The 23989-nt window shown below is 47.4% G+C and overlaps 1 protein-coding gene across 1 annotated transcript; it reads left to right on the top strand.

The window, feature by feature from the left end:
• The first annotated feature begins 9704 nt into the window (after positions 1–9704).
• Positions 9705–21229, top strand: LOC119178396 (THAP domain-containing protein 2-like). The gene is made up of 3 exons (XM_075887367.1): positions 9705–9783; positions 15842–18291; positions 18518–21229. The coding sequence occupies exons 2-3, from the start codon at positions 18142–18144 to the stop codon at positions 18593–18595; spliced, it is 228 nt and encodes a 75-aa protein (XP_075743482.1). The 5' UTR covers positions 9705–9783; positions 15842–18141; the 3' UTR covers positions 18596–21229.
• Positions 21230–23989: the final 2760 nt, after the last annotated feature.

The following is a 23989-nucleotide window of genomic DNA, read 5'->3' as shown; positions in this document are numbered from 1 at the left end:
ATCTCACCCGGTCACAATCAAATGAATATGCAAATTTCATTCAAAATTAGACAAGTGTCTTCAGAAATATATTTAAGCAGGCATTATTATGACATGCGCTTTGATTCTCGAATGAAATTGCATACAGCATCGAATACGCTCCTGTGGCAATGTCCCAAGCTAAAGGCACCGAAACTTAGAACATTATCTGCAGTTAAATTTAAACCTACTGCTTGAAACGGAACAATTAAAAGTCTTTTCCTAATTAATGAATAGTTTTTACATGTTATAAAGTAATGCTCTATTGTTTCCGTTTCTTCACAGAATGGACACAGGGGGGATATCGCCAGACCAGCTCTGTGCAAGTAAAAGTTTAATGGAGGGACACGACATCGAAATTTGGTTAAAATAACTTCTAACTTTTTAGATTGACTCCACTGAGGTTTCCAGGGGTATGTTAGGTGCTGATAGTCCGTATATTTAGTAATATTTTCCATAATATCCGTATAAATAGCCCATTTTCTATATCTGATCGACACTATGTGTTCCGATTCTGGTAGTACCGAGATCACAGGGCCATCAAGTGTGGCTCGAGATAGTGAATCGGCTATTTCATTCAACCGTATGCCACAGTGTCCCGGGACCCAGACTAACTTCAGGAACTTCACATGAGGTGGAACTAATGTTTGTAATGTCGCTAGAGCTCTTGATTGTTCTGAAGCTGTGAGAGTAGTACACAGCGAAAGAGAATCAGTAATTATCATTGCACTCTCTTCGTTTGAAGGAAGTTTTCGTAGCGCTAAAATAATAGCCAGGAGCTCAGCTTCGAAAACCGGAGTGAAGTCTGGTAGTCTTACCGAGAATGACCAACCGAGGTAATCTGAGACGATTCCTACTGCTGCCTTTTCTTTATTCACAGAAGCGTCTGTGGCTATTATGTTCTTTATTTCCGCATGAGCTATGTAGTCTTCTAACCTGTCATTTAAGTAACTCGAAGATTGAAACTTAGATAGTGGGGGAAAAATTTCATCACATTCTATCGTAATATTGTGATTTAATGCTTTGGTTCCAATTACCGATCTGATATCCACCTTTATGCTTTCAAGTTTCTTTTGTACAAAAATAATCTGGGGAGTACGAAAGCGTGGCCAGTGAGCGAGGAAGAAGGCGTCGGGGTCACTAATAAAGGCATATGCAGACCGTCTCGCTGATAAGCCGTAAAATTTCAAGTATGTTTGTACTGTTAAGATACGGAATCGGCAAAGAATAGTTGGTATGCGAGCTTCCTGATATAGTACATTAATAGCGACATACCTGGGGAGTCGCAAACACAACCGTAACGCTTCTCGCTCTAATAGAACTAACGGTTTAATTTTGTACGTAGGGCCACCCGAAAATAATATACACCCAAATTCGAGTATTGGGCGCATGTACATTTTATATATCATTAATAAGGTGTGTCTACGTAACCCATATTTTCTGTTGCTCAACCTTCGCAATAAGCCTGAAGCTCGTTGTGCCTTTGCCACGTTATAGTCTATGTGAGGGCTCCAGTTAAGTTTCTAAATAATGCCCAAATATTTGATAGACTCTACTTGTGGAATCGGTTCCTGATTATAAAGTACTGAAATTTGAATAGAATCTGCTATAGGGAACACCAGGAGCGCACTTTTACTGATGTTTAGAGACAATGAAATTGAATGCAGCCAAATTTCAAGAGAATACATGTACTTTTGCAATTTTTGATGCAAAGAATAAATGTCACTGTCTGCAACGAAAAATGCAATGTCGTCTGCATAAATGTAGACAGTGATATCTCGTTCAATGGGAATTGAGCTCATCAACACATTGAATAACAGCGGAGATAGGACCGCCCCTTGAGGTACTCCACGTTGCTGTTTGAATTTAGATGAGTGACATCCATCCTTTGCACAATAAAATTCTCTCGATTTTAGAAACTCTGCTACCCAATCAACAATATATCGCGGAAAGTCACATTCGTGTAAAGAATTCAATAAAATTGAGTGCTCAACGCTATCATAAGCTTTAGCTATGTCTAGTGTTACTAGTACCGCGTATTGTCGTCTTTTTCGGGCAAGCTGTATTCGACTCTCTAAGTCGGCATGAGCACACCAAATTGAGCATTCGCTACGAAAACCTATTTGAAATGGTTTCAATATTAGCTTGTCAGCCATCCAAACTTTTATTCTATTATTGAGAACTCTCTCTATAATTTTGATCAGGTGAGATGTTAGAGAGATTGGTCTGATGTTGTCAATGTTAAAACCTGACCCTTGTTTTTTTAATATGGGAATCACTCTAGCTATTTTCCAGTCATGTGGTATCCAGGCATTGCTTAAGGAATAGTTTATAAGGTTGAGGACGTCGCCGGGTGATATCTGGAATAAAATTTTAATCATAGGAACTGTTATACCGTCAGGACCAGGAGCCGAAGAGGGTAAGTTTCTAATTACGCTTGACATTTCGGACAATGTCACTTTTTCGTAGTCAGTCTTTATAGAGGACTTTTGCCAGTTGATTGTCAAAGTCGACGAAAATCTGTTAGCTAAACCTCTTCCGATTGCCTCTAACGAATTAGTCATTTCTTCCGTCGATAACCTGTCATAATCAGAGTTAGCTAGAGACGGCAGAATTTTGCGCGATCTCATATATCGGAATAACGCTTTCTTATTTCTAGGTTTGGAAAGAAAGTCGAAATGTTTTTTGTCATAGTCTTCTTTAGCTTTAGCCACGGTGCGCTTAAATGTAGCAGCAATAAACTTGTAATCTGCCCAATTTTTGGGGGACTGATTATGAATTAGCTGCTTCCAAGCCGCTTGTCGTCGTCTATGATCACGAGAGCACTCAGAATTCCACCACTGGCTACAAGGCTTTCTCGTATCAGACTCAATAGAAAATTCTGCTTTTTTGAACGTTCTTTTAATTACCGCACTTAATTTCATGGCTTTATTTTCATCGTTGTCTTCAGTGGGGGTAGTCAAAGCAACTTCTAGGTCATTTTTAAATTTGGAATAATTGATAAAGGTTCGAGCTTGGGAGTAAGATGGAATAATGGGGCAAGAAATTTCAAACAGTACTGGTAAGTGGTCACTGTTGGTGGCGCAGTCTAGAGTAGTCCAAGATACGCTAGAAATACCCGAGCTTATAAAACTCAAATCTAAGGCAGAGCGGGATCGGTCTCGGATAAATGTGGGAGTTCTAGCGTTGAGGCATGATAAATTATGGTCTATAGACCAGTCCCACAAGCGTTGTCCACATTGATCAGTCCTAAAACCCCAACTAGTGTGGTGAGAATTAAAATCTCCAACCATAATTTTTTCTGTGCACCACGAACTAACAGCCATGTCTAAACATCGCGTGTCTTGTACACCCAGAGGAAAGTAAAGATTTACCAGAGAGAAGGGAGAGCATCCAGGCAAGGTGATGTCTAAAGCGAAAATTTCACATTCGGGGGATATACTTTTGTACGAAGTTTTGATCTTTGAACTAATTTTATTATTGACAAAGAACGCTAAACCTCCACCTTTGGATGGGCGATCCAGGCGAAAAGACCGGAAATTAGGTAGGTAAAACGAATTATGTGCTGACAGCCACGTTTCTTGCAGTGCAATAATGTCTGGATTGAATTTACAAGATAAATACAATAAATCTGTACTAGCTGAATGAATAGATCGGCAGTTCCAATGAAGAATTTTGATAGAACCTATCATTTTGACAGAATTGTTTCGGCAACTACCTTATCTAAAATGCTGTCTTTAAGAAAATCGCTCTTCGATAGGTTCTCCTTCTGGTATTTTTTGTTTTTTGAATGTTTTGAAGAGCCAGTATTTTTGGAGACAGGGGATCGAGTGCGCTTTAGGGATTTGATGTCCATGTCCATATCATCATAATCCTGATCATCCTCTAGTATGTCTTCACCTATCCTCTGGTGGCTACTGCGTGCTGCGTCACTTCATTTCTTCTTCATTCAGCTACGCCGCCTCTGTCGTCTTCTTCAAACAGTGTACTGGCGTCAATTTCGTCTCGTCTGCACCTCTCCATTCTTCTTGTTTGAAATGGCGTCTCGTATTCCACCTCCCCTATTTCTTCATTCGCCCGGAGACCCGCCACTTCCGTGGGCGGACTGGAAATTGGTGTTTCAGGCTTACGCAGACACGGTCGGGGAGGACGCCAGCAAGCCCGAGCGTCGCAAGGCCCTGCTGCTCAACGCGTTGCCACGTTGGGCCCTGCCGGGTTAAAGCTCTTCTATACTTTGGAAGCAACCAACGCGTCGCCGACGCCAGCGTCGGGCAATGCCTTCAAGAATGCTGTTGCTCTTTTCGATGAGCATTTTAAAGATGTCTCGTGCGATTATCTCGCATGCGTAAAATTTCAAGAAAGGCGACAATTGCCTGGTGAGCCAGTCGCCGAGTTCATTACTTCTCTTCGAACGCTCGCCGCGTCGTGCGGCTTCGGCGCGCTCGAGGACGATATGATCCGCCATCAGCTTTTCACCGGGGTAGCCTCGCAAAACGTCCGCTGCCGCATGCTTCAAAAGGACTCATTCATTATCCGAAGCCCTCTCGATTGCACGAGAGGACGAGCTTATTCGCTCCCAGTTGGAGAAATTCGCTCCGCATTTAGTGCAGCAACTTTCTGCTGCGGGGGGCAAAGGCGGCGGCTCTTCGTTTCACGGGACGCGTCAACATGGCGGCCCTTCTGCGTCACGCGGACGAGGAAGCCGACAATATGGCGATCCCATTCCGCCAAATTCTAGTTTTCAGGAACAGCACCGAGCTCCTAACTCGCGTTCGCAAATTTCTTCTCCAAGCGCAACCGCACGTTGCTTTCCTTGCGGATCGGCTCGGCATTTAGCCAATTTTGCGCAGTGTCCCGCGAGAAACCGCACTTGTCTTGCGTGCGGAAAAATCGGACATTTTCAGTCCGTATGCAATTCCCGTCCAGCAAATCTTCCGGAACCAGTTTCTTCGTCCGCTCCTTCGAGCACTGCACAAACCAATACGGTCACTGTTTTAAATGTGGATGGCCTCCACACTACGTCCGAGCCCAGCATGGTAGTTTCAGTGGGCCATGTGCCCTTGTCATTTCTCGTGGACACTGGTGCCTTAGTCTCTTTAATCTGTGCCACTGACTTTCACAGTCATTTTTCCAACATTCGGCTTTTGCCTTCACACGTCGTTCTACAAACATATTCCAAGGGAACGATTGATAATTTAGGTCAATTTACAGCTCAGGTCTCATATCGCAGTCGCACTGCTTCCATTACTTTTTATGTAACAGCCAATGGCAGCTCACTTTTGTGACGTGATGCCATCAGGCCTTTGTCCGTCAACATCGTCGATGCGTCTATGACGTGTGCTCAAGTCGACGTCCAAGATGATCTTCCGGCCAACGCGCCTTCTGAATTCCACCACCTGTTCACCCGTGAACTGGGTTGTGTGCGTGGTTTTGTGCATAAAGTGATGCGTCGACCAGGTGTGTGCCCTGTGCGTGCCAAGCTGCGCCGCATTCCTCTTCTTCTCCGTGAGCAAGTCTCTGCGGAACTGTCTCGCCTTCAAGCCAGCGGAATCATCGAGCCTGTCTCTGCTTCCGACTGGGTTTCTCCACTGGTCGTCATCAAGAAAAAAGATGGATCCCTTCGACTATGCGTAGATTTACGAGAACCGAACAAGGCGATCGTCGTAGACGGGTTTTCACTTCCTCACATTGAAGAACTGCTTCATCAGCTCTCCGGAGCGGTATGTTTCTCCAAGCTGGACCTCGCGTCCGCTTATCACCAAGTTGAACTTTCTGAGTGCAGTAGAGACTTAACCACATTTGTATCGCACGAAGGCTTGTTTCGGTTTCACCGCGTGTTTGTTTCAGGCTTGCATCTGCCCCTGCAGTGTTTCAGAAAATGATGTCAATTATTCTTAAGGGTTGTAATGGCGCCCTTTGTTACTTGGATGATATTTGGGTGTGGGGACGTACTCGCGAAGAGCACGATGCTAACTTGCATACTGTTCTCAACCGCATCAGTGAATGTGGTATGAAACTTAATAACAAGTGCATTTTTTTCTGTGAATGAGTTACAATTTCTAGGACATAATGTCAGTTCCCGCGGCTTGACACCTGTTGAATCTAAAGTTCAGGCCATTGTCAATGCCCCGCGGCCTACTGATGTTAAAACCTTGCAATCTTTTTTAGGTCTTGTTGGTTATTATGCCAAGTTTGTTCGTCACTATGCTGATGTTGTTGAACCACTGCGTACTCTACTTCGTCAAGCACAGCCTTTCAACTGGTCAGCTGAAGCTGAGCAGAGCTTCATTCAAGTTAAGTCAATACTGGCCTCAAAGCCAGCTGTTAGTATTTTCAATGAGAAGCTTCCCATCGTCATCACGACGGATGCGTCCGATGTTGGACTGGGAGCAGTGTTTCAACAACTCGGAGATGATCAGCTGATCACTATTGCTTTTGTATCTCGTACATTAACCTCTGCTGAACGCAGATATTCAGTAGGAGAGCGTGAAGCTCTCGTGTTGCTTTTTTGCCTGTGAGAAATGGCATGTTTACTTGGGGGGCCGGCACTTCACATTACGTACAGATCACCAAGCACTAGTTGCTCTTCTTTCTGCAGGATCCGAAGGCCACCGCCTCATTCGCATTTCCCGCTGGTGTGCCAAACTCATGTATTATAATTTCAGTGTTCAATATTGTAAGGGTTCTAATAACGTGGTTGCTGATGCACTGTCGCGCCTTCCTCTTCAGATACCGGTTACTGAAGAGTGGGATGAGGAAGTTGTTTCATTAGTTACTTCCTGCATTACTAAAGCTGAGCTTCAGGCAGCTACAGCTGCAGATTCCACTTTGTCTCAAGTTCTCAAATATTTACGTGAAGGATGGTCTTCCAAAGGTGCTCTTGCTTCTGAATTCTTGCCTTACTTCGCAGTCCGACAGGAACTGTCTTGTGTCGAGGACTTGCTTTTCCGCGATGAACGCGTGATTCCCCCTGCTTCTTTCCGTAACAAGCTAATACAGCTTGCCCATGAGACCCATCCAGTCATTGTCCGCACCAAACAGAATCTCCGAGACAGGTACTGGTGGCCAGCCTTAGACAAGCAGGTCGAGCATGCAGTTTACAACTGCCATATATGTCAGGCAGCTGACACGTCTGCCAAACCTGCATTTTCTCCGTTGCACCCAGTCCAGTGGCCTGATCGGCCTTGGCAGAAACTCGGCATGGACATCATCGGTCCTTTGCATAATGTTCCGCAAAATGCCCGGTTCAGTGTTTCTCTCATCGACTACCATTCCAGATGGCCATAAATTTGGTTCACACATACGGTTACTTCTGAGGTCATCATTAAGTTTCTGTCTTCAATCTTCAGCCGGGAAGGTTTTCCTGATGCCATAGTTACGGACAATGGTCCACAGTTTCAATCCCAACATTTCGAGGCTTTTCTTTCCCAACGAGGAATTCAGCACTTGAGGTCATCAGTTTTCTATCCCCAATCAAATGGGCAAATCAAGCACTTTAATCGCGTTCTGAAGGAACATATCCAGATCACCCAATTAGAGCACCGTCCCCTCAAGCAAGTCTTGACTGAATGTTTAGCTTCGTACAGGTTCACACCACAAGGCACCACTGGAGTGTCTCCTGTTCAACTTCTCCACGGTAGGCAACCGCGAGTTGCTCTCGACATAGTCTCTTTGTCTCGTAACATAGCAGTGTCTTCTCCTGATCAAATTCGTACCAGGGTTTTTTCTCGTCAACAAGCAATGAAAAAGTATGTCGACACCCGTTGAGGTGCAAAGCAGTCCAAACTTCGCACTGGCGATCTAGTCAAGGTTCGTGTGCCAGGCAAGCGCCCCAAGTATCGGGGTCCTTACAAAGTCTTGGGCCAGGTTAGCCCCACTTCTTTTCGCTTAAGTGATGGTAACATCTGGAATGCTTCACGCCTTGTTATTTTTCATACGAATTCGCCTTCAACACCTAAAAGTCTTCCTCATCACGTTCCGTCCACGCCTTTCAACTACGCATCAGACTGTTACATGTGGCCTCCATGTACAGGCATTTCTTCTCCAAGGGGGGAGGAGTTACCAGGCGGTGTCACTGGTTCAAGTACACCAAGTCATACGGTTCACTTCGAACCTTCAAATACGGCTGAGACCGTCGAAGCGGACTTCGGTCCTCAAAATTCTTCCGAAGCTCATGCTGCGAGCTCTGATGAGACCACAAATTTTAACGCTCGTTCAGAGCCTTCGCAATCTTCTACTGCTCTTGATGTGTCACATCAGAGCAGAAGTGACCAAGGTGCAGAGACACCCGATTCTACACCCAAAAGGGCCCGCCCTAAGCGGAAGCGGCAGAAGCCCCGTCGGTTCGAAGACTATGTGATGTAGAACTCTTGTTCCGAACAGTTGTGTACCTTTTTTTTTGTTTGTCAGTGCATTTTCAGGACTTGTAGTGTGTGAGTTCGGTGTGCCGTGCTCTGAATTTTCATGTGTTCTAATATACATACCTTGTAAAATATGTTGGTATCGAGCATGTATATATATAAACAGTGTATAGGTGGGCTTTTTTCGAGGAGGGGATGATTGTTGTGTTCTGGGTTTTCGGTTTCGGATTGACATGTGAGGATGCCAGGGGGCGCCGCTCTGGCATCGAGGATTTCAAGGCGACTGTAAAATAAACAGTGTGCGTTGGGTAACCGTGGAGTGCGGTTGTGCTTTCTTTCAGCGCTTCGCGCCAACCCGCGTGTTCGAGCTGGTCGGTGTCCCCGCCGGCCGCGTACGTCTCCGTCGGCCGTCTTCTTCTTCTTCTGCTTCGTCGGGACCAGCCAGCCCCCAACACAGCACTCACCGCAGGCTTATAAAGCGCTGGAAACGCAACAAACTCAATCGAAAACTTCGCACTCGCATTGAGGCGCTCACTGCAGAGGCTGTGGCATACTGTGCGCAGCTTGACGAATTCAACTGACAAGTGCACGAAGGTGGCGAACCAGATTACCTCTAAGGGCACCTGGTGGCTATTTCGTAGCCTTCTGGATCTCTCCAGCACTCGGGCAGAAACACAATGCGAGCTCCGCCATGCTCTGCATGCCTATCAGGGCACTACATATCAACTCGCGCGAGAATTGTGCTACCGATACATCTGCCGTACAACTGACCCTATAGGCCCAGACTCAGACAACACTCGATGTCCTGAGGCCGTCCTCATATGGTACAATCGTCCTCACACAGTTCTCATGGACCTTAGTACTTACTGAGGACGACACAAGCTGGTTTGCCCCGGAAACGTCCCTTCGAGTGCTTTCGGAGGACAACAATTGGTCCGGAAAAGGTCCTGTTAAGGATATTTTGGGGATGACAGAAACATTGCACTGAGCACTTAGATATAATTCCTGAAGACTTTTGTGCACCAAGTAGATGTATTTCTACGTGAAAACTTTCTCCACACGTTTGTTTCTTACAGTCATAAAGCTATTGTATATTTTCGCCTCGTTTTTTTTGTAGAAAATTTTCAAATTATCCGTCGCTCTTAATGAGACACACGTAATCAATTGACTTAGGTATCGAACCTGGTATTGCAAAATGTCCATTTGAAACGGTGTGTTCTTTAATGTCACAGCCCTAAATTAGTCAATATACGTCGCTGTAGCGCGTAGTAACAAACTAGCAGCTGGCAACCATTAACTATGTGGTGCCATTCTAGATAGCCAAGTAGCCAAGCCATTCCAAGCCAACTGATTGTCAAAATGGCGGCGACGGACTGGTCAGGGAAAATGCAGTGGACTAGTGAAGGTTCGTGTCCTTTGTTGTTTGTGTGCATGGTTAAAAGTGAGATATGTGTGAGAGTGTAAGTCGTAGGTGATGACGGTAGGTAAATTGTCGCGTTGATGGGTGCACTGGGCTGCTCAACGTTCAGACTTATCATGGATGCATTGTCACCGGCCGACCGCGGCGAGGTGTGGTTCGAAGCAGCCTGGAACAACAACCAATCGCGATCAATTGGGCTTCGAAGCAGCCTGGTCCCAACGTGAAAGGATCGACTTCTGCATCTGACACATGGCTCGACCTCGGGCAAGTCAAGTCAACGCCCGTGTCGAGTGTGCTGATAGGCTGTCGTGCGGAGCCTCTAGCACTAGTGAGTGCATTGGGCGCGATACACGTGGTGGTGTCAGACTTTCGAAGAAGATTACAAACTTAGTTGATTGAGCTGTGTTGACTGCCTTGATACTGCTTTTTCCTTTTTCAGACTATACGCGGACTCGAATGCCTGACAAAGCTGTCTATTGTGATTATTTACTGTTAAATAAATAAATTTCAATGATACAGTATTTATACTCGAGACCTCGCAGGTGTTTTTTTTATGTATGCAAATGTCATGAAAAGAAGTAAACCCTAAGTAGTATCACTGCCCACAGTACCGAACCGGCCACGCTATCGTTGCTCAGAAAATATACTGAAAAAGTCCGAAATTGTTGTTTTGAGGATGTGCTGAGGTTGTTATGTGTATGAACAAGGGGACGGGATTAGTGCCTTTCTAGTGCCATAAAAGGACATTCTGAGGGCGTCATATTGTCCTCATGGAGGCATACTGAGGATGTCCTGAGGTTGTGTTTGTGCTGTCGGGGGAGTATACGTATTCCGGCACCCCTAACGCTGAGCTCGATGCGCCACACACGCTTTCAGATTTACGGGCTGCACTTGCGAAAATGCGACGGGGCACGGCCCCTGGTCGGGATGGCATCACAGTGTCGCTTCTGGCTAACCTTCCTGACGAGGCACACCGCTCGCTACTCCACCTGATAAACTTGATATGGGATGGCTCCCCGCTCCCATCAGAATGGATGACATCACTCGTCACATTCATACCCAAATCGGGCAAACCGATCAGCATCGAGGCACTGAGACCATTCTCCCTAACCTCCTGCGCCGGAAAGCTCATAGAAACCATGGTCCGCGAACGCCTTTCTGTCTACTTGGAGGCCAGGGGGACCTTTGCTGACACGATGTTTGGCTTTCGCCCACCTCTGCCGGCGCAGGACATCCTGTTCCCGCTTCAACACGACATCATAGAATCGACGACTATGCGCTGTAATGATAAAGCTGTGCTCGCACTCGATCTTAGAGGAGCGTTTGAAATGTCAAACACGGTAGTATTCTTTCTAGTCTCTCTACCACAAACTGCGGCCAGGAAACTTTCAATTACATTCGAGCCTTTCTTTCTCATCGTGCCGCTTTCATCTGCCTCGATTCTATCGAACATGGCCCGTACCTATTAGGCACACGGGGTACACCCCAAGGTGCAGTCCTGTCACCCCTACTCTTTAACCTAGCCATGAAGAATCTTCCCTCCCTCCTGCTCGAGGTCGATGGAATACACCACGCGTTATATGCCGGCAATATTACAATTTGGACCAACGCTGGCTCCCCAGCATAAATCGAAGTGCGTTTACAAAAGGCTGCCCTTCTGGTGAATGCCTACGCTGCTTCGTGTGGCCTAGAGTGCTCTCCAGCTAAATCAGCTCTTCTCTCAGTAGCTCACTTACCTCCACCCCAGCTTTTGCTTCCGTCTGGTCTTGTTACATCTGTCAAGAAATTTCGATTTCTTGGGCTCCACATCACTTCATCTTTGGATCTCAAGGACACAATAGCAAGCCTCCGACGTACCAGCCAACAGGTGAGCCGTATGATACGGCGCATATCTACCAAGCGTGGCGGCCTCCGTGGGAACCAGTCCATGCAGTTGGCCCATGCGGGTGTGACCAGTCGCGTCCTGTACGCCTCACATTACCTTCACCTGCGTCGTCACCACGAGCACCAGCTGGACATTCTCCTTCGTTCAGTAAACAAACGGGCACTCGACCTTCCCATTGCCACCTCCAACAGCGAATTCGCGGCACTAGGGGTACATAACTCCTTTGCAGAGCTGCGGGAAGCTCATCATGTTAGCCAAGTAATCGTCTGTCGCAGACGCCCTCAGGGCGATGTCTACTACACAGGCTCGGCCTCAATGCGATATCCGATCAAGACACTCCGACACCCATACCAAAACTTTGGTGCCAAGAACTATAGGTGGAACCACTACTCCGTAACATAAACCCAGAGCTACATCCTGGCCGCAGACTAGCACGTTCCGTGGCCCTTCCGCTGTGACACTCCCACTGCCCTGGCGTTTTCTACGTAGATGTCTCGGGCTTCCCCCTCAGGTCACTTCACGGCCGCCGTGACTACAGAGGGAAAACACGTTGATGGCCTCTCCTTTAGAGCAAACACTGTGACGCAAACTGAGGAGGTTGCCATTGCTTTGGCCACCTCGCTTCCCACCTCACTCATCATCCTGACGGACTCGCGCTGAGCCTGTTCCCAATACCTTCAGGGTTCCATCGCCCCTCTGGCAGCTCATCTACTTCGGGCAGCCTCTTGGTGCTTTAACTCTCACCCCATTCGTATAGTATGAACCCCAGGCCACTCGGGCCTGCCCGGCAACGAGGCGGCGAACGCCGTTGCCCACACTTCTCTCATCCGTGCCGTTGCCCCTCCGTGTCCCTAGTCGGAATCTGGCAATACGAATCTGACGTGCTTTCACGAAATTCTTGCCTATTACCGGGCTTCGCGCCGCCTGTACCCGGGCCCCGCAAGTGGTCTGGAGAATACTACGCCACCTCGAGACGAACACCTATCTCAGTCCGCCGGTCGCAAGGCATTTTTTGCCGGAAATCAGTGGCACCTGCTCGACCTGCCAGGTCGTGGCCGACACCTACCACGTCGTCGCTTCGTGCCCTGCTAACCCCCTTCCTTTTTCACACCCTTTCCCCATCCCAACTAGAGAGGCTTGGGAGGAGTACCTGATCGGCTGCTCGACATTGGATGCTCAACGCTCCTTGGTGAGGCGCGATCAAGCAGCGGCCAACTGCATTGGCATCCCGGAATAGGGTCTTGCCACTTAATCATGCAATATTCCGCAACTCTCTGGTACATTTCCTGTAATAAAATGCTTCTACCACCACCACCACCCAGTAGATACCTAAATACCATTTTAAAAGACTACCTGGCAACATTACTAATAAATATTGTAATAGCAACTGATGCTTCAGTTTGCGAAGGGAATGCAGGAGTCGTAATTGCATCTTCAGTGTTGTATTGTTTTTTTTTTCAATTCGTTTATCCACCCCACCGCAGTCGTCTATTGGTTAAGGTATTCGTCTGCTGAGCCGCAGGTCGCGGGATCGAATCACGGTTGCGGTGGCTGCATTTTCGATGGAGGCAAAAATGCTGTGGACCCGTGTGCTCAGATTTGGGTGCACGTAAAAGAACACCCTGCAGCTGGTCAAAATTTCCGGAGCCCTCCACTACAGTGTTTTACTGCTGAAGGAACCACGAGAAAGCGGTCGGCTCGAAGGGGCGAGAACTCCGTTTCGCAAGAAGAACGACTCCAGTCTTCTCCTGAAACCATTCGGAACAGTCGTGCTGTTACCCTCAAGGTATTACACAAGGCTTCTAAGTTCCGGGACAGCTCGCTGTCGCTCGGCGAAGTCGTCGGCAGTTATTGTTCCCTAAGAAGCTGTTCTCATCCAGGCCGTCGTGCAGCGGTGGCTCGACAGGGGCATGAGACAAGCAGTCGGCGTCAGTGTTTTCTTCTAGACTTGTAAACGACGGTCACGTCGAATTCTTGGAGTCTGAGGCTTCACTGTGCGAGGCGGCCCGAAAAGTCTTTCAAGTTAGCTATAGCCAACACAAGGTATGGTGGTCGCTCACAACTTTGAAAGGCCTGCCGTAGAGGTAGGGGCGAAACTTTGGCACTGACCACATGATGTCAAGGCACTCCTTTTCTTTTGTGGAATAGTTGGCTTCAGCCTTGGATAGCGACCGGCCAGCATAACTGATAACTCTTTCCACGCTGTTAGTCTTTTTCTCAAGGACGGCGCTGTGTTCTACGCTACTTGCGTTGGGTGTGTACTTCTGTTTTGGTGTATCCACCGAAATGCGCAAGTATTGGGGGTGTCTGGAGGCGTCGTTTGAGTTTCTGAAATGCTTCAATTTGCGCTGTGTACGATTTAAAATTGACGTCGGTCTTCCCGAGTTGCGTTAGTGGCTCGGTGATCTGTGAAAAGTATTTCATGAAGCGTCTGTAATAGGCGCACAAAGCGAGAAATTGGCATACAGCCTTCTTGTCAGTAGGCTGCATGAAATCAGTGATGGCGGCTGTTTTTCGCGGGTCTGGGTGGACTCCAGACTTGCTAAGCACGTGTCCCAGGAACAACAGCACCTCGTACCCGAAGCGGCACTTTTCTGGCTTCAGGGTTAGTCCAGAGATGTTGATAGCTTGAAATACCGCTTCAAGGCACCGGAGATGCTCGCAGAAGCTGGAGGAAAACGCGACGATGTCATCCAAGTACACAAGTCAAGTCTGTCATTTCAATCCAACGAGCACGGTGTCCATAACGCGCTGGAACGTCACAGGCGCCGAGCAGAGACCAAATGCCATGACCTTAAACTCGAAGAGGCCGTCTGGTGTGACAAATGTCGTCTTCTTTCGATCCCTCTTGTCTGCCTCAATTTGCCAATAGCCCATTTTGAGGTCCATCAAGGAAAAGTACTTCGCATTGTGGAGTCGGTCCAGGGCGCTGTCTATACGTGGAAGAGAGTACACGCCCTTCTTTGTGATTTTGTTCAGGCGGCGGTAGTCGACGCAAAAATGTGGGGCCCCGTCTTCTTCACTAATACCACGGGTGACACCCAAGGGCTCTTGGATGGCTGAATGATGTCGTCGCGTAGCTATTCGTTGACTTTTTTCTTCACGGCGTCACATCCGCGCGTCGAGACTCGGTACGGGCTTTTTCGAACTGGTCGGGCACTTTATTCTGTTATGATGCGATGTTTCACGACTGGGGTTTGTCGAATTCGCGACGATGACGAGAAGCAGTCTTTGAATTGCAAGAGAAGAGACTTGAGCAGGTATTGCTTGCACCTCGAAGAGCACGGGTTGATATTGAAATCTGGTTCGGGACCTGCAGCAGCATAGCTGCAGGTCCCGAACCAGTATGCAACACAGTGTTTTGAGAATGTAGATTATCAAATAATGCCTTGTAAACAATTCTTTAGACACTGCAGATTCGCTGCCATTTGTTTCGCAATGTCGTAAAAAATAAGTGTCGATCGCGCAATACTTGTGTTCAACAGCATGCTAAATAAAAACGAAGTATACTCGGGCAGGCTTCTATCTCTATCTGAAGGACTAGAAACGAGCAGATATTTGCTGGTAAATAAATATCATCAAACCTGTTGTCTGTGTGCGAGCTTTGGCTTTACTGTCCAATGGTTTTCTTCTTCCGTGCAGATAAGCTCGATGGTTCGAAAATTGGAATAGAACAAGATGTCTCTCCATATAGTGTTCAATGATTGTATTTTGACATTTATGAGAATTCTTGAGGGAATTAGAATTTATAATTGTACGTGACACAAAATTATTGTGGTAATTATTGCAGTGCAAGATCGTAAAATAAACTGTGGTGTATCTGTAACTTTTACTGATGTGTACATTAAAAGTGTGCATATTTATTCACAGAATCTCGCTCATGATTGCTTCATAAATATATCTCACAATGGTACAGTCATCGATCGAGTCACGTATTAAGAGTTGTGAATTAGGAGCCACTGTTTCTGCTTACAGGAGCTATCCGTAATTTCGGCATGTCTTTTGGTTGAGAGCAATATCGACTTTACTTCGGGGCACACTGCACGATTTTCTAATTAGCCGATACTAGTTCGATGTTGATGAAATTTAATTTCTGGTAGTATTGTATGTGTGAAGTGGTAATTCCAGTTTCACTAACAGTGTAAATATTTCTTTCAGATCGTTCCGTACGCACGAGATTTACTAAATCACGAGCGTTTGCCACCTTTCCAAGGAAGCAATAAAGATGCTTCACAGCTCCTGCACACTCAATCTGCAAAGTTTATAATAAATGAAGTCAAGTTTCAACTCCAAGCTTCCTCGTCTATATGCACCGCAGGGGTCCACTGGCAACTGGAAGCAATTGGAACCAGCTCAGGTGGTTTATGGTCAAATGCCCAGTGTGGACCAGTTGCCGGTGGGTCTCAACTGGGACCAGTTGAAGTGGCTTATGGTCTAAATCCCAGTGGGGACTAGCTGCCAACGGGTTTCAGCTGAAACCCACTGGCAACTGGGCCCCACTGGGAATATGACCATGAACCACTTGAACAGGTCCCAGTTGTTTCCAGTTAAGATATTTTCCCCTGGGCGTACACCCCTTCTGAATTCTCAGTGACCACCACTCTCTTTCTCAGCTGGCTGGAGAATCTGAAAGATCCTTGGGGCCATCTCGCAAGATGGAGCCTTCGGTTACAGCAATTCTATACAACGATAGCTTACACGTGTGGCCCGAAACACACCGACGCTGACTGTCTTTCTCGCACACCCGTAGAGACCGTTGCAGAGAACGGGGATGAACACTTCAGCTGCCTTGCTAATCTCGCATCATTAAACGTGGCTGAGCAGCAATGCGATGACTTAGAACTGGAACCACTAATCGAATACCTTGAATGACATCACCCACAATCCCCCTATCAGTTTGCGCCCGACTTGTCACATTTCTGTCGACGCCAAGACGTCCTCTACAAGCGCGTCATCCTACGAAAACTGTTTTCCTCCGGGTCGTTCCTGCTGCTCTCCGCAAAGACATTTTCCATGTTTTCTACGATGAGCCGTCACCAGGGCATCTTGGCTTCGCACGTACTGTGGCGAGGATCATGAACGAATGCTACTGGCGGAAACTTACGAAAATCGTCGGGCAGTACGTCAAAACTTGCACAGCTTGTCAACGCCGCAAAAATTCACCTATGAAACCAGCTGATCTGCTTCAGCCTATACGATCCCTTGGGCATCTTTTGAAAAGGTCGGGATGGATTTACTCGGCCCATTCCCGAAGACTACTGCATGGTAACCGCTAGATTGTTGTTGTTGTCACCGGCTACTTGAATAGATACTGCGAAACCCAAGCCGCCCAGTGAGCAACTGCTTCCGATGTGGCTTACTTTTTTTATCAAGAACACCGTTCTCCGCCCCGCTGTCCCTGCTGTTGTCATCGCAGATCGTGGAACTGCATTTATGACAGAGTTGCTACAAGATATCCTGCGGCTGAGTGGTACGACACGCATAACAGCAACTGCGTACCACTGCCAGACCAAGGTGTTAACCAAACGTCTTAAAAAGGGCCAGTCAATGCAGGCCAATCCTTCTTTCATGCGCAGAGACGTCAAGTCGCCTATAGCCAACACCATCTAGACTATTCACAAGGCCCGTTCATACCCCTCTCTCCAGACGGCATACGTCACGCTAGTTGTCCGATGTTATGACTATGACCGGCACAGCAAGGAGGTGGCTTGCAAAGGACGCTCATCGGCGTAACGGTCAAACGCTGATGGATGGTAGCGCAGACAACGAACACGGACAAGAGAAGGCACAGGTTCGTTGTCTGCGCTACCATCCATCATCATGCAACCATACCAACAAGCCCAAATCGCCACCCTCATTGGTCAAACGCTGTCTGCATCCTGCAGGAACGCGGGAGGCGTCTGTGTGCGCCGCAGGAAACGCACATCAGCGTCGCTGGGACACACAGTCGGCGTCTAGCGCGTGCATGGACGGCTATAAAAGGAGCGTGTCGGGAGTGCGCTGTGCTCTCTCTCTGGACTTCGCTGGCCCGCTCGTCTCGAGTGCGCTCTAGGCCCTTATGATGGAAAGGCGCGTCTGTACGCTCTCGTTGCAATGTACTTCTCTTGCAAATATGTAAATTAAATGCATCTTCTACTTGTTCGTGAGACGTGTCGCAAGAGTCGTCCTTCGCCGGATCCTGGGTGGCAGCCTCAACCCCTCCCCGGACATATCACCGACTGTCCAGGGGCCGAGGACGCGTCGCTCAGGTGGTGGTGTTGGTCACCCCGCGCACTTTTTTACCCCGAACGGGGGACAAGCCACGACAGGTTTGCCTTTCATCGCTACCTGCTTCGCTGGTTAGACTGCGTTAGGCTTGGTGCTGCATCGCACTGCTCTGAGTCTTCGTCCGTTCCCACGTGTCCTATTTTATTGGTGTTGTATTTGTGAGTATGTGATTACACATCGATCAGTGCGACATGGGACGTTGTTGTGTTCCCGGGTGCCGCGGCAATTATGACAGTGGTCCCAAAGTGCGTGTTTTCGCATTCCCCAAGGATGAAGCTCGGAAGAAGTCTTGGATAAAAGCCATTCCACGAAAGGATTTCACACCAAGCATACACTCCAAGGTGAGAAACTGCTGAAGTTTGTTGTCTTACCGGCTCTATCGCATTACTGGAGTTCTGGCTCTGTTACTGTTGAACGGAGCGAGTATCGTGAGTGGTTATGATAGTTTTGTCGCGCTTCAGGTAGGGCAGTGCGGTAAAATAGAACAGAAATACTCAGGCTCGTGTCAAAGTTCCCATTAGCCCGTTTCGTATGAAAGCAATGAAGTCACTGTTATGCTTGGCGCAGGTCTGTGAACTCCACTTCCTCGAGGCTGACTTCATCACAAAGCTGTCACATTTCGACGCAGCGTCGGGTGGACATTGACAGTCAACAGCGAGAGGGTGTGCCTAGTGTCAGATGCTATACCATCGGTGTTTCCGAACTGTCCGTCCTACCTGAGCACGAATCGCAATCGTCGAGAATCTCCTGTCTCGAAACGAGCTCGAATGGAAGACGAGGCCTTGAGCAAAGCGATTAAGGACTCTATATGCGCAAAAAAAAGCGGAGAGGAGAGAAATGCTGTGTCCTCTTTTGAACACTTAAGAGGCAAGCTTTCTGCTGTATGAAGTAATGATTTCTGGACCATCAAGGCCAAAGATCGTTGTGTGATGTTTCTCCGCATCGAAGATAATCCTTCACCGCACGTGAGGTTTTCCGTCACTGTGCTTGCTGATCTCTCACTTGCAGTCTCAGCAGGTATGATCAAGCTGGTTTCATTACCTTGCGGAGGCGCAGTTCCAGACGCAGTGCGCGACATCCGGACGTTGTCCTCACTGCTCCAGCAGCTGGAAAACCACATGACTGAGACGCCTGAAGTGGCAAGTCCGTCGAAAACAGCGTCAGTGTTGCAGCATATCGGCTCCTTATTGAATGAACTGTTCCAAGACAGTGACACGACCGAAGAACACCGTGCTTCGTTTTGGTTTGCTAAATGAGCAAATAGCTCTCGCACTCGCTGCCCCCATTCGTCGCTACAGTGCTGAAACATTAGTGTTTTCTAGCATCCTGCACTCCATATCTCCGCACGCCTATAACTTTGCCAGATCAGCGTCGACGTTGACTTTACCCCGTCCTTCAACCCTGCGCCGCGTTTGTTCCAAGTATGGAGGCGATCCACTGAAGGAGCAAAACGAAGCGAACTTCCTCTCCTACATTCGAGAAAGAGTGAAGTGCATGCAGCCGCACGAAAAGACGGTGACGCTAATGGTTGATGAAATTCATATCAAGCCATACTTCGATTATAAAGGGGGCAGCATAGTTGGATCTGCAGCCAATTCTCAAGAGGCAGCCACAACCGCTCATGTTTTCATGCTTCAGTCGCTCTTGTCATCAAACAAAGATGTGCTTCACATTCTTCCTGTTGCTAAAATGACCGCCGAAATTCTACATGAGTTCTGCAAGAAAGTAATTTTAGAAGTGGAATCTATGGGCCTCAGGGTCATTGCTGTAATTACCGACAACAATTCCCTCAACCGGAAAATGATGTCGTTTTTCTCAGAGAAACAGGAAGTAAACATTGTAATCCTCATCCAGCCGACAACAATCGGCCTCTGTTTTATGTCGTAGACCCTGTGCACATACTGAAATGCATCAGGAACAACTGGATGAATAAAAAAAAATGAAGGAATATGCTTTTACTTTCCTGAAGTGAGCCTGTCAGGAATATTGCCCGACGAGCCGCCCAGAATGAAAGCAGCATCATTTGAAGCCGTACGGCAGCTGTATGCACTGGAGCAGACATCGCTTCTCAAGCTTGGCTACAAGCTAAATTCCAAGGCAATCAATTGAACACCTATGGAGAGACAAAATGTAAAGTTGGTGTTAAATGTCATTAATCCGTTTGTATCAAACGCACTTGAGACGCGTGGCGATGCCCTTGAAACCACATGTGCCAGTTCAACAGCTCTCTTCATAAACATCATATCGACGTGGTGGAAAATCGTCAACGTGAAGACTTCTTCGAAAGGTCGCCGACTGAACGACGCCCTTCAAAATCCAGTGAATTATACGGTGGATAAATAGCTGGTTTTCCTTAGTGGCATGGTAGACTGGCTGGATGCTTGGAGCAGTGTCAACATGAGCCGTGGCTGCTTGACAAGGGAAACACATTCTGCGTTGAGACTCACTTGCTACTCCTTTGTTGAGCTGTCGCGGTACTGTTTAGAAGAACTGAAGTTCAAGTATGTCTTGCAGGGAAAATTTCAAACTGACACTCTTGAAGATCGCTTCGGTCGCTACCGTCAGGTTGCTGGTGCACAATATCATGTTTCCGTGAGGCAGCTTCTGGAGTCTGAAAAGAAAATTCGTCTGCAAAAGCTGCTGATGCTTCCGCAGCCAGACATCAGCAGTGAAAGTGACACAGAAGTATCGCAACATAACTTCTCTGTTCACATCTCAAATGATGAAATTTCCAACCCAAAGCATGACATGGAGGGCGTTGCTTATATCGCTGGATATTGTGCTCATTCAGCTCTGAAGAAGCTGTAATGCGCATTTTGCAGCAGCGTGCTCGTCCTGGAGAGCAGGAACATAGATGTGGAAGGTAACACAATGATTGACAACTTGCCAAGAGGAAGCTTAAAGTTTCCGCAGCCATGTACTGTGCACATGGTGCTGGTGACAACGCTTGTTGTCGAAAAGCTCACCAAGAGAGAAAATGCAAAGGTGTTCCTCGCGTCGAACAACCAACGTGGTAATGTAAGCTCCATTACCACATCACTGCTAGGAGGTATTGAGCTAGAGACTTGTGAAAATGGCCATACCTCTGAGACTATCGTGCGGCGTGTAGTGCGTGTTGCAACAAATGTCGCTCTGAACAACTTTTGTGGACTTCGAAATGACACCATCCAAAGCACTGCACAAAAAAAGGCAGCTGATAGAAAAATCAAAACCGTGAACAAGAAATGAGGTAGGATGGTTTTAGCCTTTCGTCCTAATAAAACCACTTCTACAAATGCATTTCTGACTATTACAGTTTGATCACTAAAGTGTAAAGGCAGGCGTAAACAAATGCAGACGGCGCAGGAACAAAAAAAAAGAACAAAAAAAAGAAACACCGGCTTTCAATAAGTGCCCACAGCAGATATAACGAGAACGAGTGGCGACGACGGCCGGGCTGCAGGTGGGCAACTAGCGTGACGTCACGCTCTCCCTGGAGGGGCCTTGTCAATAGTCTAGGTGGTGTTGCTGTAGCGCGCAGCTCGATGATTGGTCTAAACCAGTCACGATGATGGGTTACGCTTTGCCCTCGCTGTGAGGGAGAAGGGATGCGAGGCCACGGTAAAATTTGAAACCAGCGGAAACTAAAGTTCTAACCCCTGTAGCTTCCTACGCATTCGCAAAATTCTTGTGACAGCATGTTCACAAAGCAAAAGTGCACATATTTTCCCAATAACAATTTTAAAACTTTGGGGTTGTTTATTGGCACTTTAATCAAAACCTTTGTAGATATGCTATCGATGTATGTCGCTAAGGGTCACAAGAACTGAGATGAAATTCTCCCGAATATCACTTTTGCTTACAAAACGACTCTTTAGGAAACCACTGGTCCTTTTAGTCTTGTTTACGGCTGGACATGAATACCCCCGATGCAGATGTACTTGTTGAGCATGCCGAGGAAGACCTGCAGCCTTCGCATTTTATCGCGGCAAAATCAAGATGCTCGCCAGTACAACACCAATCACAGAGCATATGAACCGGGTGATCTAGTCTGGGTTTGCACTCCCTTGGCGATCATGTCTACAATTTGATGGCTGCCCGAACGTGCTGCGAACGGTGTGTGCTGCGTTGAAACAAGGGTGCTAAGGCAAGCACTTCGGTTTGTGAATCGAGTAACGGACACAGCTGGGCCACAGAAATGCCTTGTGGAAGCACTTGATTCATGTAGCCAAAATTTACAAGTGGTAGACAGTTCTGTTATCTGTAATGATGAGCACCATGTAGGTAATTGCATCATTATGCGCAAGGAGTACGTCGGTGAGAGGCGTAGCGTAATAGTCACCGTTGGGCACAACTGATGAGCACAGGAAATCGATGTACGTCACAGTATTGGAGGGCATGTGAACAAAGTCGCTGCATTGTAATCGGCATGTAGGTTGGTACGGGGTGTCACTGATTTGTAACAGTTCAAGGCAGAGCATGCCAGTGGAACAATCAATCAAAGCATAATTGGTGGCAAGAAACTCGAGGCCTAGTATGAGGTCGTGGGGACATGTTGCAAGGACGGTAAAAGGACGACCACTTCATGACCTTCTATCATAAGTTGAGCTGTGCACATGCCGACGACAGGGGCTGTTGCGCCATCTGCAACTTGTGCGACACTGGTCAAGGGGGGCGTGAGGACGTTCTTCATGCGACGACGAAAGTGCGAGCTCATAATAGAGACGTGAGCACCCGTATCAATCAAAGCTTCAACAGGTGTGCCATCAACATATACTTCAAGGGTGTTCCGGTTCAAACTTAAGGGCAACAGATGATTTTTAGGTAAGGTCGACAAGGCAGCTTCGCCTCCAGAAGCTGCGCAGCCTAGTTTTCCGGGAACATGCGGCGGTTAAACGACGGCGAAGGAGAGCGGCGACGCATATTTGAACAAGAAGGGCGGCTTTGAGGTGGCGGCGACGACGGGACAGGGTGGCTGTAGTCCTCAGGGGCAGTAAATGCTGTAGACTCAGTGCGGCACCCCTCACCTCCACCAAAACGTTACGTGTAAAAACGTTACGTGTAAATAACCGTAGGCAGTCCGCAGCCACAGCACAGCTGACCGACCACTTCACTCTCAGTCTGAGGTGCCCTTTTTTGGGTATGTCCTACTATGCCCTGTTACAGTCAGTCGAAACCACGTAACAAAATTATTATAGGAGAATGCCATAAACGTCTGCATTGAGTTTCAATCGTGAACTATTGAATGATATATTCTTCGCTTATTTCACTAGACAAATCCAAAGCTAAAAACGTTAATATTAAGAGTTCCAAGTGCCTTCCAGTGCGCTGAAATGCATTGGCATGTGCTGGAAATGCTGTCCTTTTGTTAATCGACTCTAACGTCCCAACAAACAAATGCAGTATATTTTACAGCACATATGTGTGGTTATGGGGTAGTGCCAATCAATCGCGGTGTGCCGACGCATCTGAAAGTAATCAAGGGGAGAAGTATACTCGCGTTTTAGTCTCTGATGTCTGAAGAGTATATGTGCGCTTCACTCTATCAATGAGCGGAAGAGTACAAAGCAGTTTCACTCTCTCGTTTCATAGGGAGTGAAAATGAATTTCACTCTATGTGATGTTTTGCGAGAGTAGAAGAACACTTCGAAGAGTAACTGGTCTTTTTACTCCTGCGATACGCTCCGCAGTTTTTAGAGTGTACAAGCACACTGCACACAGGCTAGGTACCCACCACGCCATAAATAATCGTAATTTTTGTGTAGTAGGCCAGCATTCCCTATGCTATTCTTCGTGATTTCTAAGGATAAGCGTGGTATCCGCTAGACAATTGCTAGGAATTTTGTGCATTTTTTATGCAGTAGATGACGACGATGGAAAATTATGCCTCAAGTGGGTATGCGCCAATGTTAATAGGTGATCAAGAAGAAGCTTTGGAATGGAATACAATGAAAAATATATTTCAGTCCTGCAGGACGCGCTTAGCGCGTAGCGGGCGTCTCCCACGTAGGGACCGACAGGGAGTACCTGGCAGCCGCTTAATGGGCCTGCTGGACGGCC

The sequence above is a fragment of the Rhipicephalus microplus genome, chromosome 1 (assembly GCF_043290135.1).
Source record: "Rhipicephalus microplus isolate Deutch F79 chromosome 1, USDA_Rmic, whole genome shotgun sequence".
Classification (NCBI taxonomy): domain Eukaryota; kingdom Metazoa; phylum Arthropoda; class Arachnida; order Ixodida; family Ixodidae; genus Rhipicephalus; species Rhipicephalus microplus.
The sequence above is the reverse complement of the archived record's forward strand: the minus strand, read 5'-3'. Positions and strand labels throughout refer to the sequence as shown.

Coding starts and splice junctions, on each gene's coding strand:
- LOC119178396 (XM_075887367.1), top strand. CDS start 18,142: ATGGGACGTTGTTGTGTTCCCGGGTGCCGCGGCAATTATGACAGTGGT. Junction 18,292..18,517: donor CACCAAGCATACACTCCAAG/GTGAGAAACTGC, acceptor TGCTTGGCGCAG/GTCTGTGAACTCCACTTCCT.